Here is a 14,881-nt window from a genome sequence, read left to right as displayed (position 1 = left end):
TTTGGGGAATGAAAGTATGCTTGTGGGTAACTACTGTTTGTCTTTCTTGCATCATTGTCCTCTGTCTCTGACAGCAGAACTCCATGTTGATCCTGCCCCTCCACTTTGTCTTAATTGAGTTACAAGTCTCAGTGCCCCGCCCTCCTGGCTGCAGATCCAGGCCTGGATGATCAGAGCACCACATCTACTTGGCCAGGATAGTTGGCTCAAGTGTGAACAACTATTCCAAATCCAACAGAGAACTTCTCTGGAATATTTGTATATGGACACAGAGAAAGGAGACTTTTTCTCCTTTTTTTTTTTTTTTTTTTTTTTTTGCTTTCATTTTGGATTGTGAACCATAAGAATGCCAGTCAGGAGTTATACCTACTTGTTCTGACCAGATGGAAGAAGTCCAGATGGAAGAACATTTGCTAGGAAAAGAAAAAAAAAAAACAAAAACATAAGGCTACTGCCCAAGGAGAACAGATCTAAAAAGGGAGTACAGTGTCAGACACATATTTAATGAGCCCTTAGAGACTGGATGCCACCTCTACCCTTTGATTTCCCAACAAAATCCATTTCCTTTTTCTTGGTATAAACTTTTTAGAATTGGGTTTTTGTCATTTGAAGCTGCCCAAGTGCTTGACTAATCCTTGGCCCCTTAGTTATCTTCCAGATCATGCTAGGTGCATACATATTCTCTCCATGCATGCATAGTTGGCTGCATTCCACTGAATTCTCTATCCTATGAGCATCCAAACAGGTATGATTTTATTAAATTAGTAATAGCATAGTTACTGTAAAGATAATATGAGTGACTTCAGCCTAGTATCATACTTTCCATAAGCTGTAGCCTTCTCCTAGAAGTATTCCTTGTTGAGTAGTTCCTTGCCCTAGTGTTCAGACTTCAGAACTGAACTAGGACATCTGTTCACCCATGGTGCAATCAGAGCCTCAATTTTTTTCCATTGCTGAAGATCTAGCACAGTCAGAAGGCATGAGTTTCCTGTAGACTTATCTTCTTGGTTCTCAAGATTACCAAAGGCCATTTAAGAAAGAAAATAATTATGAGGCTACATGAAATGCAACAAGATTTTATAGAAATCAAGGCTGACTTTAGAAGGCAGCTGGAAAACAGGATACTCCTCCTCCCACCCTTTCTCCTTCCCAACAAATGCCATATGTCTGCTCACAAAGCATTCTGGCTCACTGCTATGTGGTTGACCTTCGATACTGAAAAAATGCCAGAACACTTGGGACCTAATTTTCCTTTCAGCTCATTGTTACACTCATATTTAATATGGTTGAGGGAAAAAATAAAAATTATGACAAGCTGGCCTGAAATTCTTTAAAGTAGTCCATCAATAAGACAGATGTCTGGATACTTCATAATATTTATGACGGTTCAGAGAAGGATTAGTCTTTGGGGCCCTTGAAAAATGCTCTGCTGCCTAGCGATGTGTTCAGAACCACTTCAGCATTTATATCATCTGTAGAAAAACTAAGAAATATTAGGTTGGTGCAATTACTTTTTCATCAACCTAATAGAATGTTTCCACTTCTTTTTTTCTAAATACAATTAATTCAATTTTAGATTACTATATTGGATACAGAACAGTTAATAGTGGAGTTTGCTATTCCATGTGTGGCATGGTAGAATCATGAGCCTTTTATAGCATCTCAATAGCAAATGAAATTTCTTCCCCAAATTAAGATAGCTTTTGTGTTGGTTTCTTAGGGCTGCCATAACAAAGTACCACAAACTCGGTGTCTTAAAATGACAGACATTTAGTGTTTCACAGTTCTGGGGACTAGAAGTCTGAAATCAAGGTGTTAGCAGGGCCAACACCCTCTGAAACCTGTAGAGGAGAACCTTTCTTTGCTTCTTCCAGGTTCTGGTGTTTGCTGCCAATCTTGGCATTCCTTGGCTTATAGTTGCCTCATTCCAGTCTCTGCCTCCCTTGTTGCATGGTCACCTTCTTCCTGTGGGTCTCTCTTATGAGTACATCAGTTATATTGGATCAGGGCCCACTCTAATTCAGTATGACCCCATTTTAACTTGATTTTGCTGACTGCATGTGCAAAGACTCATTTCAAATAAGATGACTTTCTGAGGTACTATGAGTTAGGACTTTAACATATTTTGGGGAGAACATGATTCAACCCTTAACAGTTAAATTATTGCCCGATTATAAAACTAATACATGCTTATTGTAATAAAGAGAGGTACAAAGAAGAAATTAAAAATCATCCAGATTCCTCCCACCAAAAATAACCATGTTTACAATTTGGTGGAGACGATCCAAGATGGCTGAATAGGAACAGCTCTGAAGTGCAGTTCCCAGCAAGAACACAGAGGGTGAGTGATCACTACATTTCCAAATGAGTTTTTACTGCCCACAGACCAGGAGATTCCTGGGCAGAAAAGCACCACGAGTCTCCAGCACGGCTGTTTCAGCTGGCACAGCGGGTCTCCACACAAAAACTTACACAAATCTAGGAGGCTGTTTCAACTGGCGCCTGGAATGTCTGGGAGACAGAGTCACCCATTCAACTGAAAAAAAAAGTCACCCATTTTGGGGGCTGAAACAGGGAGTCAGGTGACCTGGCTCAGCAGGTCCCAGCCCACAAAGATCAGCAATCTGAAATGATCTGGATTGAGAGTTTCACAGCAAGCACAGCTGGACCCAGGATGGTCCAGTTCTGTGAGGGGAATGGCGTCTACCATTACTGAGGCAGTCCGCCATCACCGAGGCAATCCACCACTACCCAGGCAGTCCGCCATTACAGAGACAGTCTGCCATTACTGAGGCAGACCACCATAAACGAGGCAGTTCCAACTATACCTCTATAAACAAAACTACAAGGAAGTTGATACAGCAGCAGGACAGAGCCCACAGCAGCTCAGCAATGCCTCTGCTGCGAGACTGTCACTAGGCTACCTCGTCACTGGGCAGGCCATCTCTGAAAAAAGGCAGCGGCACGTCAAGAGCTTATACATAAAATCTCACCTTCCTAGGACAGAGCACCTGGGAAAAAAAGGTGGTTATGAGTTCTGCTGCAGCAGACTTCAATGTACCTGCCCAGCAACTCTGAACAGAACAACGGAGCTCACAGCTGAGCACTTGAGCTCCTATAAGGGAAAGACTGTCTCCTCAAGCAGCTCTCTAACCCCAGTATATCCAAAGAGACACCTCATAAAGGAGAGTTCAGGCTCACATCTGGCAGATATCCTTCTGGGACAAAGGTAACAGAAGAAAAAACTGGCAGCAACCCTTACTGTTCTGCAGCCACTGCAGATGATCCTCAGGCAAGGAGAGTATGGAGTAGACCTCCAGCAGTCCTACAGCAGAGCGGCCTGACTGTTAGAAGGAAAACTAAAAAACAGAAAGAAATAACTTCATCAGCAACAAAAAGGACATCCACTCAGAGACCCCATCTGAAAGTCACCAACTACAAAGACCACAGGCAGATAAATCCACAAAAATGGGAAGAAACCAGTGCAAAAAGAATGAAAACACCCAAAACCAAAACACCTCTCTTCCTCCAAGGGATCACAACTCCTCACCACCAAGGGAACATGGCTGTATGGAGAATGAGTCTGATGAATTGACAGAAACAGGCTTCAGAAAGGTGGTAATAACAAACTTCTCAGAACTAAAAGAATATGATCTAAACCAATGCAAAGAAACTAAGAACCTCGATAAAAGGTTTGATGAAATGCTAACAAGAATAAAAAGCTTAGAAAAGAATATAAATGAACTGATGGAGCTGAAAAACACAGCACGAGAACCTCACAAAGCATACACAAATTTCAGTAGCCGAATCAACCAAGCAGAAGAACAGATATCAGAGATTGAAGATCAATTCAAAGAAGTAAAGTGAGAAGGCAAGATTAGAGGAAAAAACACTAAAAAGAAATGAATAAAGCCTCCAAGAAATATGGGATTATATGAAAAGGCCTAATCTATGTTTGATAGGTATACCTGAATGTGACAGAGAGAATGATTCCAAGCTGGAAAACATTTTTAAGGATATTATTCAGGAGAACTTCTATAACCTAGCAAGCCAGGCTAATATTCAAGTCCAGGAAATACAGAGAACACCACACAGATATTCCTCAAGAAGAGCAACACCAAGGAACATAATCGTCAGATTCACCAGGGTTGAAATGAAGGAAAAAAATGCTAAGGGCAGCCAGAGAGAAAAGTCAGGTTACCCACAAAGGGAAGCCCATCAGACTCACAGCAGATCTCTCAGCAGAAACCCTACAAGCCAGAAGAGAGTGGGGGCCAATATTCAACATCCTTAAAGAAAAGAACTTTCAACCTAGAATTTCATATCCAGCCAAACTAAGATTCATAAGTGAAAGAGAAATAAAGTTCTTTATAAACAAGAAATTGCTGAGAGATTTCATTACAACCAGGCCTGCCCTATAAGAGCTTCTGATAGAAAAACTAAACAGAGAAAGGAACAACCAGCACTAGCCACTCCAAAAATGTACCAAATGGTAAAGAGCATTGACACAATGAAGAAACTGTGTCAACTAATGGGCAAAACAACCAGCTAGCATCAAAATTGCAGAATCAAATTCACACATAACAATATTAACCTCAAATGTAATTGGGCTAAATGCCCCAATCAAAAGACACGGACTGGCAAATTGGATGAAAAGCCAAAACCCATCAGTGTGCTGTATCCAGGAAACCCATCTCACTTGCAAGGACACATATAGGCTCAAAATAAAAAGATGCAGAAAGATTTACCAAGCAAATGGAGAGCAGAAGAAAGCAGGAGTTGCAATCCTAGTCTCTGAAAAAATAGACTTTAAACCAACAAAGATCAGAAGAGACAAAGAAGGACATTACGTAATGGTAAATCAATGCAACAAGAAGAGCTAACAATCCTAAATATATATGCACCAAATACAGAAGCATCCAGATACATAAAGCAAGTTCTTAATGACCTACAAAGAGACTTAGACTCCCACACAATAATAGTGGGAGACTTTAACACTCCACTGTCAATATTAGACAGATCAACAAGACAGAAAATTAACAAGGATATCTAGGACTTGAATTCAGATCTGGACCAAGTGGACCTTACAGACATTTACAGAACTCTCCAACCCAAATCCACAGAATATACATTCTTCTCAGCACCACATCACACCTACTCAAAAATTGACCACATAATTGGAAGTAAATCACTCCTCAGCAAATGCAAAAGAATGGAAATCAGAGTAAACAGTCTCTCAGACCACAATGCGATCAAATTAGAACTCAGGATTAAGAAACTAACTCAGAACCACACATATTCATGGAAACTGAACAACTGGCTCTTGAATGTTGACCGGATAAACAATGAAAGCAAGGCAGAAATGAAAATGTTCTTAGAAACCAACAAGAATGAAGACACAACACACCAGAATCTCTGGGACACATTTAAAGCAGTCTCTAGAGGAAAATTTATAGCAATAAATGCCCACATGAGAAGTAAGGAAAGATCTAAAATTGACATCCTATCATCAAAATTGAATGAGCTAGAGGAGCAAGATCAAAAAAACTCAAAAGCTAGCAGAAGACAAGAAATAACTAAGATCAGAGCAGAACTGGAGATAGAGACACAAAAAACTCTTCCAAAATTAATAAATCCAGGAGCTATATTTTTGAAAAGATCAACAAAATAGACCACTAGCCAGATTAATAAAAAAGAAAAGAGAAGAATCAAAGAGATGCAATAAAAAATGATAAAGGGGATACAAACTACCATCAGAGATTACTACAAACAACTCTATATAAACCTGGGAGAAATGGATAAATTCCTGGACACTTGCACCCTCCCAAGCCTAAACCAGGAAGAAGTTGAAACCTTGAATAGACTAATAACAAGGGCTGATGTTGAGGCAGCAATTAATAGCCTACCAATCAAAAAAATCCCAGGCCCAGATGAGTTCACAGCTGAATTCTACCAGACATACGAAGAGGAGCTGGTGCTACTCCTGAAAGTATTCCAAACAATCTAAAAAGAGGGAATCCTTCCCAAATCATTTTATGAGACCAACATCATCCTGATACCAAAACCCAGCAGAGATATAACTAAAAAAGAAAACTTCAGGCCAATATCCATGATCAACATTGATGCAAAAATCTTCAATAAAATACTGGCAAACTGGTTGCAACAGCACATCAAAAAGCTTATCCATCATGATCAAGTAGGCTTCATCCCGGGGATGCAAGGCTGGTTCAACATACACAAGTCTATAAACACAATCCACTACATAAACAGAAGCAAACACAACAACCACATAATTATCTCAATAGATGCAGAGAAGGCCTTTGACAAAATTCAACAGCTTTTTTATGCTAAAAATTCTTAATAAAGTACATATCAATGGAATGTGTCTCAAAATAATAAAAGCTATTTATGACAAACCCACAGCCAATATCATACTGAATGGGCAAAAACTGGAAGCATTCCCTTTGAAATCTGGCACTGGACAAGGATGCCCTCTCTCACCACTCCTATTCAATATAGTATTGGAAGTTCTAGCCAGAGCAATTAGGCAAGAAAAAGAAATAATGGGTATTCAATTAGGAAAGGAGGAAGTCAAATTGTCTCTATTTGCAGACTACATGATTGTATATTAAACAGGATTCCCTGTTTAACAAATGGTGTTGGGAAAACTGGCTAGCCATTTGCAGAAAGCAGAAACTGGACCTCTTCCTGACCTTTTACACTAAAATTAACTCCAGATGGATTAAAGACTTGAACATAAGACCTAACTTGATAAAAACCCTAGAAGAATACCTAGGCAAAAACCATTCAGGACATAGGCATAGGCAAGGACTTCATGACTAAAACACCAAAAGCATTGGCAACAAAAGCCAAAATAGACAAATGGGATCTAATTAGATTCCAGAGCTTCTGTACAGCAAAAGAAACAATCATTAAACTGGCAACCAACAGAATGGAAAAAATTTTTCAATCTACCAATCTGACAAAGGGCTAGTATCCAGAATCTACAAAGACCTAAAACAGATTTACAAGAAAATAAACAAACAAGCCCATTCAAAAGTGGGTGAAGGATATGAAAAGACACTTTTCATAAGAAGACATATATGAGGCCAACAAACATTTGAAAAAATGCCCATCATCACTGGTCATTAGAGAAATGCAAATCAAAACTACATTGAGATACCATCTCACACCAGTTAGAATGGTGATCATTAAAAAATCTGGAGACAACAGATGCTGGAGAGGATGTGGAGAAATAGGAACAATTTTACACAGTTGGTGGGAGTGTAAATTAGTTCAACCATTGTGGAAGGCAGTATGGCAATTCCCCAAGGACCTAGAAATAGAAATTCCTTTTGACCCAGCAATCCCATTACTGGGTATATATCCAAAGGATTATAAATTGTTTTATGATAAAGACACATGCACACATACGTTCATTGTGGCACTCTTTACAATAGCAAAGACCTGGAACCAACCCAAATGCCCATCAATGATAGACTGGACAGGGAAAATGTGGCACATATGCACAATGGAGTACTATGCCGCCATAAAAAACGACGAGTTCGTGTCCTTTGTAGGGACATGGATGAATCTGGAAACCATCATTCTCAGCAAAGTGACATAAGAACAGAAAATCAAACACCACATGTTCTCACTCATAGGCAGTTGTTGAACAATGAGAACACATGGACACAGAGAGGGGAGCATCACACACTGGGGTCTGTTGAGGGGGACTAGGGGAAGGACAGCAGGGGATAGGGCATTAGGGAGTGATAACATGGGGAGAAATGCCAGATATAGGTGATGGGGATAGCAGCAGCAAACCACATTGCCATGTATGTACCTATGCAGCAATCCTGCATGTTCTGCACATGTACCCCAGAACCTAAAGTGCAATAACATACACATATCTATAAACAATTTGGTGAATATCTTTGAAAATATTTGTCAGAACAAATTTTTTTTTCTTATACCATCAGAAATAAGTCACGTTCAAGGACAGAAGCAGTTAAAGATGTTTACAGTTTTGTGCAGATTATAACAAATGATGCTATGATGTGTCTTTTTGCTTTCTCTCCTTTAGTTGCACTTGTGCAATTACTTCTTTAGGATAAATTATTAGAAATACAATTTCTGTGTAGAAGAAATATGCATTTTTACACATATTACCAAGTTATCCTCTAGAAAGAATGGACTAGCTCCATTCCCACCAATAATGCATGAGAACTCTAGTTTCTTTCATCATCTTTGTCTTATAGATTATAAGTATTAATATATGTTAAAAACTTTAAATGTATGAATATTTCTATGTTCTCCTATATAAAGTTCTAAACCATGTTATTTCTTTATTCTTAGGTAATAAACAGGAATCCATAAGTTAATCTAGTATTTACATACTTTGATTTTTAAATTTTTAATTCTGACCCATCCACAACATGTTTTTAGTACAGGGTATAGAATTGCAATCCAGAGATTCTGATAGAACTGAGTTTTATTTCTTTATTAAGTCACTCTAAACATTATATTGTTTGGGAATGTGAATGGGAAATTTAGTGTGTTTCCTGTTTGCCTTTCCAAGAGATCAGGTTTATTTAATAAAAGGCCTTGTACTAATTCACAGAAAAATGCGTATTCAAAAAGTAATCAGGGACATAATGTTGAGCACATGGTATTAAGCAGTACTTTTAGCTTCAGTACTCATAGTTAATTGAATTTCTCAGAATTCTTGCTGTAACTAAACCCGTTTCTCTCCCATTCAGCCTATGAGGTTGTTAGAAAGTAAATAACATTATAGGGTTAATCTTGACTCCATTCTAATGTGTTTTCTTTAAATTGCAATCTTGGCACACTTGGATCTTTTGATTATCAGTAGTTCAAATTACTTGCCAACCGTCTTTCAACTCTCTAGAATGGGCTTGATGTTAAGACCCCTGGTTTAGAGATGCATTAAATTTTTTTATAGCAAAAAAGTATAAGCTCAGAGACAAGTATTCTTTCCCCAGAGAAAATCTGTAAGGAATTATATGAAAGGTTCCAAATCCAGCTGACTGAAACAAGCACTGTTTTCAGATAAAATGAAGACAATATCCTTGAATATCTCTTTCCCTGGTCCCTCACGTGGATTCACTATTGAGGAACATTTGCCCGAAATATAACCTTCTTCACACTGGCCTTTCACTGCTAACTATTGGATTGGTGGGTGATTCTGTCTATTCTTTCGGCCTCATCGACATGTGTTCAAAAAGAGGCAATCCCCAACACCTTGTCTCAAGTGGATAACATTTCCTGTCAGTAACTTGCTACTTAGCTACAGAGACTGGCCTCCTCATCCTTATCGCTTTAAAGGAGTAAATGAATACAAATTAAAGTTTTAATCTCAGACTGTAACATCAATGGTATTTTCACTACAAGTAGTTCCATAATGGTCTCATTACTGCTCCTAAGTGCAATACTCTGAGACGTCTAAATTGCCGAATTGCCACTACATATATTCTTTGAGAAAAGGTATCCAGGTAACCATGGCAATTGTGTCTCCAGGCAGGATGGGAGTGGGGTGGGAAACTATTTCATTAATAGAAGGGAAGAGATTGAAAAGAGATTTTCAAGCTTTAGATCAGAAAGAGAAAGACAGAAAAGGTAGATCTCACAACCTTATTTTGTTTTCATTATTAGATTATGCAACCCAGGGAAACTCAAAATGATTGGAAATCATAAGATTAAATAACAGCAGCATTTTTAGCCTTTCCACATTATTACAGTGGTTAAGCTGTACCAGATTTTATTTGGTTGGGTTTTATATTGTTTGATTGAAACTTGATATATCTCCTGAGAAACCAGAATTGTGTCCCACGATTTAAAGAGAGAAAAAAAAAAAAAAAAAAAAAAAAAGGAAGAATACTCACAGAAGTGAGAAGACTGTGTAGGCGGTATAAGAGCTCTATTTATTTCAACTTGATAGCACCTGAAAAAGCTGATTTTATCAGTAAAATTCATTTGCGACATTGCTTCCCTGCCCTCCCTCCACCCTTGGTAGTCCTCAACCTTTAAAACAATTTACTAAAGGGTAAAGAAATGCTGTGATATAAAGAGGACACCAGGAAAATAGGGAAGAACAAAACAAATGTCTGATCCAGCCTCTCAGAGGAGTGGAATTGTTTGTTTTCATTGAAAAGATACCGCAAATTAGTGATTAGATCCGCTTCTGTTATTTAACCAAAGATGCACTTGTGTAACTTATTGCTTCTACTCTTTGACAAATGTGTTCTAACTTAGGATTTGTAAAAACCTCATTTTCCCAGATAGACAACCTGCCTTCGAGTATATGTTGGCCATAGTTGTGGAATCATTTTTCAAATTAGGCCAACATACAGTACTTTAGTGACCCATTTTAAATCTCTGTAACTTCTGATGAATACCTAGTTCGTACTCCCTACATACTATACTATCTAATTAATTCAGGAAGCAAAATAGAGGACAGGAGGTGCAACTATTATCAAACAGGGAAGTGAGGACTTGGATAGGTTCTTCAGATTCCTTCCTCAAAGTTTCAATCCACTTTTCATCAATCACTGAGAGGGGCAATGTAGGAAATTTTCTTTACAGAATTGGGGAAAGCAACCTAAAACTGGGTGGATAATTATTAAACAAATGGATTTTGTTTTAAAACAAACATTTCTTTTCTGCCAAACAGATTTTTATCTTGGAAAGCAAATACTTTTCCAGAATTGGGCCGGAAATCATGGTCTGAATTGTGATAGCTGTTTGGGTACTGTCCAATTCCAATATATTGACTACTTTGCTCCCTATTGCAACCTAGAGGCTTTTTGTAGCAAGGAGCTGGAGTTGTGCTGTTATAGCAGTCACTGTTGATGTTTCTTAAGGGCTGTGTGCCCAGGGTGCACCCACTGGGAGAGGCAATAGAAAATAAAAATAGCAATTTGTTTTCCTAAAGTTTAGAGGACAGTGGGGAAAAGCATTTTCAGCCTTGTCACCAGGGATAACATGGTTTTATGTTTTGCACACATGAGACTAATTTTTGAAGACAGAAAATCATTGTGTAAGGCAATTTGATTTGAGAAAGCATGTTGCTGATGGTATGCAAGAAGAACCACTGTTTCCAAGAATGAGCTGAGATATGTGTCAGATCTTTCTAAGAGCCAGCCAGGTGTTACTATGAACCCTTGCCTAATGGTCAATGTGTCGTCAGCTACTGGCAACTCTTACCCTATAATGACAAATATTGGGATTGTGGAGTGACTGCAGGATGACCAGAGGCTGAGTGAGATTTCTTACATTTGGGTTGTTGATTCTAATTCACAGTTTAGTTATTGAGCCAAGCCAGCCATTAGTCATGTGGGCTCTATAAAGTAATTTATCTAAAATCTCTTTATCCCTGCATTCCCTTTAGACGCTGTAGCCACTTAAGCAACAGCCTTACACAAAAGGACATACAATTAGCTAGTAGTGAGTAGAGCCCGACTCCCCCTGTGCACACTTAAGCAATCAACTTGTAAGCAGTACCAGATGCAGAGAGACAAGTCTTTTTCCATCTTTCAAAGGTGGCTCTGATATATACTCCCCCACCCCCGCTTGGAGTATGATAGGACACCAGCAAGTGCTCACATACCAAGTGATGCTTGAATTTGTGGTAACTGCTTCTCTTTCCAAGTTCTGGGGTGTAAGTTGGAGTCTCTCACTGCAAGTTTCTTTTTCAAAAGGCAGTGCAATCAATAGTGTTACTTTTCTGAGCCCCAAGTCTGTTGCTTAGTCTCAGCATCTCCGATGACTGTGAGTCTATTAGCATAAGCTAGAACTGTAAGTGGTGAATATTTTTATTATCTAAAATTACACTAGAACTGTTAGGCCGAAAGATCACAATTTGTCACGGAATGTGGATGTATGGAGAATTGTATGTAGAGTGTATAAAACCTTTTCTATGTCTAATTTGCATTGCAAATTGAGAAGCTAACCAGAGGTCTTGAGGAAATAAATAAAACATGGCTTCACTACTGTAAATGCTCAATTCATGCCAGAGGAGGCCAAAGCCATTACAGAAGGATTGTTTCCATCTAAATAATTCCCATCTCACACACTTCCCTTCTAAAGTGACTGCCAATGGGATGGGAATTGGGGGAGTGGGGTGGGGGTGGGGGTCTGTTTAGGCAGCTTTAAAAAAAATACTCAGCAGAGAAAGCCTGAGAGAGGGTTTCTCAAGAAAACCAAAGTCAAGGCTCAGAATCCTGCATCTTGTTCACTGTTGAACATCCTCACAACTGAAGGAAAGACAGCAACCTGCTCTTCAGTTTAAGCCCCAAAGAACCAGAGCTCTACACAAGGTCAGTAATCAGACAAAGCTCATTACCAAAGGTTTAGGAAAAAATTCCATAATATGAGGCAGTTGCCTTGGTTAGTTTACAGACAACATTCAAGATCTCTCAAAATATGAACTTCAACTTCAGTGGACATTTGTTATGTTTTTGCACAGCATTTATGCTCTCTTCTTTGACAACAGCACCCCAATTCTACTTTGGGGTCTCTCTCTTCTTTATTCTACCCACATGTGCTTTGCACCTACTTCATAATTTCCAAAGGCAGAACCTGTGGTTTAGACATCTGTGCATTCTGCCCACTAGGGACCAACATGTGACTCAAATCCGGTCAATCAGTGTCAAGGAAATTCATTTCCTGGTTTTTCTGGAACTGTTGGGGAAGTGGACTGTCTCAGTTGCTGAGCTTAGTGCTCTGTGTAATGAGATGATTGAGGCTTGGAGCTGCAGCCAGAGAACAGAGCCAAGAGACAGAAGCCAAAATGAGAGGCCAGAAGAAAGACACAAGGTGCCTAACTAAACACATGATTCAAAGCCTTATATACCTGGGGCCAGCCCTATTATGTGACTGTTTGATGAGGCAATACATTCTCTTGCTGCTCAGATCACTTTGGATCAGACTTTCTGTGAGAGATCAAATGGCTCTATGCACCTTTCTCACCACTGTCCTTTTGCATATCACCATCTACCACATCCTTCTTTGAAGCCACCATAAGTGAACTTGGCTTAGCCATGCAACCCTGTGTTCTCATGAGTCTATGCCTTTGCTTCTGCTACCACTTCATTAGGAATGCCCTTGCCTTCTCTTCTTTTCCTCAAGGCCAAATCCCACTAATCACCTTTCATGTTCAACCTAATCACCTTCTCTGTAAAGACAATCCTAATGAAGAGATAGCGTAAGCAAAGGTAGGACTTATGAAAACACAGGGTTGTGTGGCTAAGTCAAGTTCTCTTTAATATTTTTCCTCTACTCCTCTCAAGGCAAAATTTAAAACTTATGCTATGTTCGTACAACTATTTCCCTTACCCTATAAAGCCTTAACACTTTATGCAAATACTTTTTGAGACCGTCCTTCTCTCCCATGAGGCTTTAAAATTGGGGACTATGTTTATTTAACATTCAGAGGCAGGATATATTGTGAAGGGCACGAGATGTCTTTGGATGCAGATTGCTTGGGTTTAAACACTGGCTCTGCTGCTTTCTAGGGTGTTTGGCTGAAATATATTATCTACTCTGTCTGTGCCTTGGTTTCCTCATTTACAAAATGAGGGATAATGTTAATACCTATTTATATCATAGGTTGTCGGGAGGATGAAATGGCTTAATGTATGTGAAGTGCTTGGTACTTTTCCTGGAAGATGCTGAAATTTCAATATTTGCTATTATTATTTATATTTATAGTGTCTAATAATGCCTGACATAGGTACACAAAAATATAAATGCAACAATGAAAAGAAGGCTTAAATTATTTAAGTCTTATATATTAAGTAGAAAACAAAGGGGAAAAAGAAATAATTTTTATAATTTTGTTTTTCTTAAATTCACATGTTCCTATGAGAAATCATGAATCATTAAAGAAAATTTGGCTAATTTGGGGAGATTTGTTCATATTCATTCATTTGGTGCAAAAACTTCTATTAAGAGGGCATTATGATTGGACTTGAGAGTCAAAATTAAGATCATATGCTCTCTTTGAAGAGGCTCATGGTTTAGTAGATACATTTGACAGGTAAATAATTAACTAGAATTGAGCGAATGTGCAACAACGGAAGTATGCACACATATCATGAGGGCATAGAGTGATGTTTCCTGAAACTGCTGTACATAAGAATCATCTAAGGACTTTGTTAAAAAACACAGACTTTCAGAAGTACCCATGGAGCTTCTGAAACACTGGTTCTGGGGTTATGTATCTGTACTTGTAACAGAGTTTAATGGGTAATTCCTGGCACAAAAGACAGGATAATAACTTTTTGCCTGAATAGGCCAAGGACTGCTGCCTGCTGAAGGTGATACATGTGCTAGGTACTTACAGATGATTAGGAATTTGCTAACATTTGACATGAGTGGTACTATTAAGCTTCAAGAACAGCTTTCGTACAATCAACAAAGTGAAGAGCTAACCAACAGAATGGGAGAAAATATTTGCAAACTATCTATCCAACAAGGGATTAATAACCAGGACATATAAGGAGTTCAAAAAACTCAATGGGAAAAAATCTAATAATTTGATTTAAGGATTGGCAAAATATCTGAATAGACATTTCTCCAAAGAAGACATACAAATGGCAAATAGGTGTATGTAAAGGTGCTCAATGTCATCAATCATCTGAGAAATGCAAATCCAAACTACAATGAGATATCAACTTACCCCAGTTAAAATAAAAGCCAGTGAAAATGGATTTTATCCAGACAGACAATAACAAATCCTACTGTGGCTGTAGAGAAAAGGGAACCCTGTAACACTGTTGGTGGGAATGTAATTAGTACAATCACTATGTAAAATAGCATGTAGATCCCTCAAAAAACTAAAAGTAGAGCTACCATATAA

The 14,881-nt window shown here is 38.6% G+C and overlaps 1 protein-coding gene across 11 annotated transcripts in view; it reads right to left on the bottom strand.

Annotated features, from left to right (window-relative positions):
* The window catches only part of PPP2R2B (protein phosphatase 2 regulatory subunit Bbeta), a 504,947-nt gene that overhangs the window by 364,228 nt on the left and 125,838 nt on the right, over positions 1-14,881 (bottom strand). For 4 of the 11 annotated variants that reach the window (XM_032250313.1, XM_032250322.1, XM_032250315.1 and 1 more), the window contains one exon: positions 371-413. The exons of the other annotated variants lie outside the window; for them this stretch is intronic. In XM_032250313.1, coding sequence (XP_032106204.1) covers positions 371-413 — 43 coding nt within the window. The remainder of the gene's footprint in view (positions 1-370; positions 414-14,881) is intronic. 11 annotated transcript variants of the gene reach the window in all.

This window comes from Sapajus apella, unplaced genomic scaffold, assembly GCF_009761245.1.
Source record: "Sapajus apella isolate SASKATOON/1434 unplaced genomic scaffold, GSC_monkey_1.0 scaffold71, whole genome shotgun sequence".
NCBI classification, from domain to species: Eukaryota; Metazoa; Chordata; class Mammalia; order Primates; family Cebidae; genus Sapajus; species Sapajus apella.
Note: the sequence above shows the minus strand (reverse complement) of the source record. Positions and strands in the feature narration are given on the sequence as shown.